The sequence below is a fragment of the Notolepis coatsorum genome (genome assembly GCF_963971535.1).
Source record: "Notolepis coatsorum genome assembly, chromosome: 1".
NCBI lineage: Eukaryota > Metazoa > Chordata > Actinopteri > Aulopiformes > Paralepididae > Notolepis > Notolepis coatsorum.
In genome coordinates, this window is record NC_140165.1 from 104,337,959 (window position 1) to 104,340,044 (window position 2,086).

The 2,086-nt window shown below is 39.5% G+C and overlaps 1 protein-coding gene across 1 annotated transcript in view; it reads right to left on the bottom strand.

The window, feature by feature from the left end:
• Window positions 1–553: 553 nt before the first annotated feature.
• LOC311245915 (uncharacterized protein) overlaps window positions 554–2,086 on the bottom strand; it is a 91,633-nt gene continuing 90,100 nt past the window's right edge. Inside the window, exon 8 of the mRNA XM_084335939.1 lies at window positions 554–820. Within this exon, the coding sequence (XP_084192065.1) occupies window positions 575–820 (246 nt within the window). The 3' untranslated portion in view covers window positions 554–574. The remainder of the gene's footprint in view (window positions 821–2,086) is intronic.

Below are 2,086 nucleotides of genomic sequence, written 5' to 3' on the forward strand. Positions count from 1 at the left end.
AAAATTACTACAAATCCCAAGACCTTTATCACCTAGTTGTTCACAGGTCAGCACCGGATTAGGAAAACGCGATCTGAACAGCGTTAAACTATTAATGGGACCCGAGTACAGTGACCGAGAATGGTCACCCAATTATCTTAACAAAAGTGCATCATTAGCATTATGTTTGTTGTCTAAAGGGAAACATAATGGTACACTTTAAGATTTGAATGTTATCCGCATATAAAGGACAAATAAAACATTGTTAATTTGTAAGAAACCTCAATGAAAACGGCGCAGGGTAAGTTATATTCGCTATTGTTATGAAAATGTGATAGAATCCTGTAAAAATGTGGACGCATTTGGTCACTGTGACGTTAGTAACTTTTCTACTTTTCTACTCCTCAAACGGGATTGGTCTCTCCGTGTTCAGGAGACTCATGCGCATATAGAAGTCTATTGGATCATGTCTCCAGTACCCCCACAGCCATAGCTAAAACCACTTAATGTCAAGGCTCTCATCCACATTCATAAATTTTATCCCCCCCCCCCGCTCTCTCTCCCAAGAGCTCAATGTAACGCGGAAGTGCAGTGGTCACATGATCCTGGCCGTCATGAGCGCTTGAGGGGCAGCCGAGGTGATCATCGGCTGGGAGGTGATGAGTCCCGGCGGAGCGGCCATCATCATGGGCTGGGCGGCGCCCCCCACGATGGCGGTGATGATGGGCTGGGCGTTGATTATGGTGAGCGTCTGGCTGCGTCTCTTGATCTCCCTGGCCATCTGGCACCAAGAGCACATGTTGCAGAAGGTAGCGTAGACGCAGTCACCTGTCATGTCCCCCTGGAAGGAGACACGTCAAGTCATTAATTTGTTTTTATTTTTAGGTTCTGTATTTATTCTTTTTGTGATTCCACTGCCATTATTGTTATTGTTAGCATTATTATTGTCATGTGAAGTCATGTCTATTATTATTATTATTATTATTATTATTATTATTATTATTATTATTATTATTATTATTATTATTATTATTATTATTATTATTATTATTATTATTATTATTATTATTATTATTATTATTATTATTATTATTATTATTATTATTATTATTATTATTATTATTATTATTATTATTATTATTATTATTATTATTATTATTATTATTATTATTGTATTGTGTGGTGTCTTGTGTTGTTTTATATTTCATGTAAAAAAAAAGGAAAAAAAAAAGATTTGATAAAAAAAAAGGAAATACACAAAGTAATGAGTGTCGTATGAGACTAGCTCACACAGTCCTGGGTCAAACAGTACTAGCGCATAATTCCTATAGTGTTTTATAAATGGCTGCATTTATATAGCACTTTCGCTTTACAATTTGTTCCTCACATTTGACCCATTCACTCACACATTCACACACCGATGACAGAGGCAACCATGCAAGGTGCCAACCTGCTCATCGGGAGCAGTTAGGGGTTAAGTGTCTTGCTCAAGGACACATCGGCACGCTGCCCAGGAGGAGCGGGAATCGAACCGGGAACCTCCGGATTATGAGACAACTGCTCTACCTCCTGAGCGACTGTCGCCCCTGAGCCACTTTATCCTGCTTGGAGTACCAGGTGGGCGGGGTTGAATGCATAATGGTGATTCAGTAGTGTTTCAATCAAGAATAGTGTTTCAATCACAGAAAGGTATTATGCATCAATTCTCAAACAGCCTAACCTGTCCCCTGTTATATTGTCATGGCAAACCCCACCCACCCACCCGCTACCGCAAGCGGTAAACGTTTACTTTCAAAGTAAACACTACAAGTTATTTGCAACCGCCGTTCGACACAGATCTGCACTCGTGCCTTGGCTTGGATTGATAACGAAAAAGTAAACGTATTTCCATCTGCTTTTCGTTCGCAGCGAGATGAGATGAGTTCCCGTCTGTGGTAAGGAGCGAGACAAACATGAACGTCTTCAGCCCAGAGCTCCTCCAGGCAAACAATTCATTCAACCTTTATTTATTCTCGAAAAGACAATTGAGGTCACCCTCATTTTCAATGTCGTTGAGACTTTACAGACATTTCAATGCATACATTTTTATAAATATTAATAACTATCT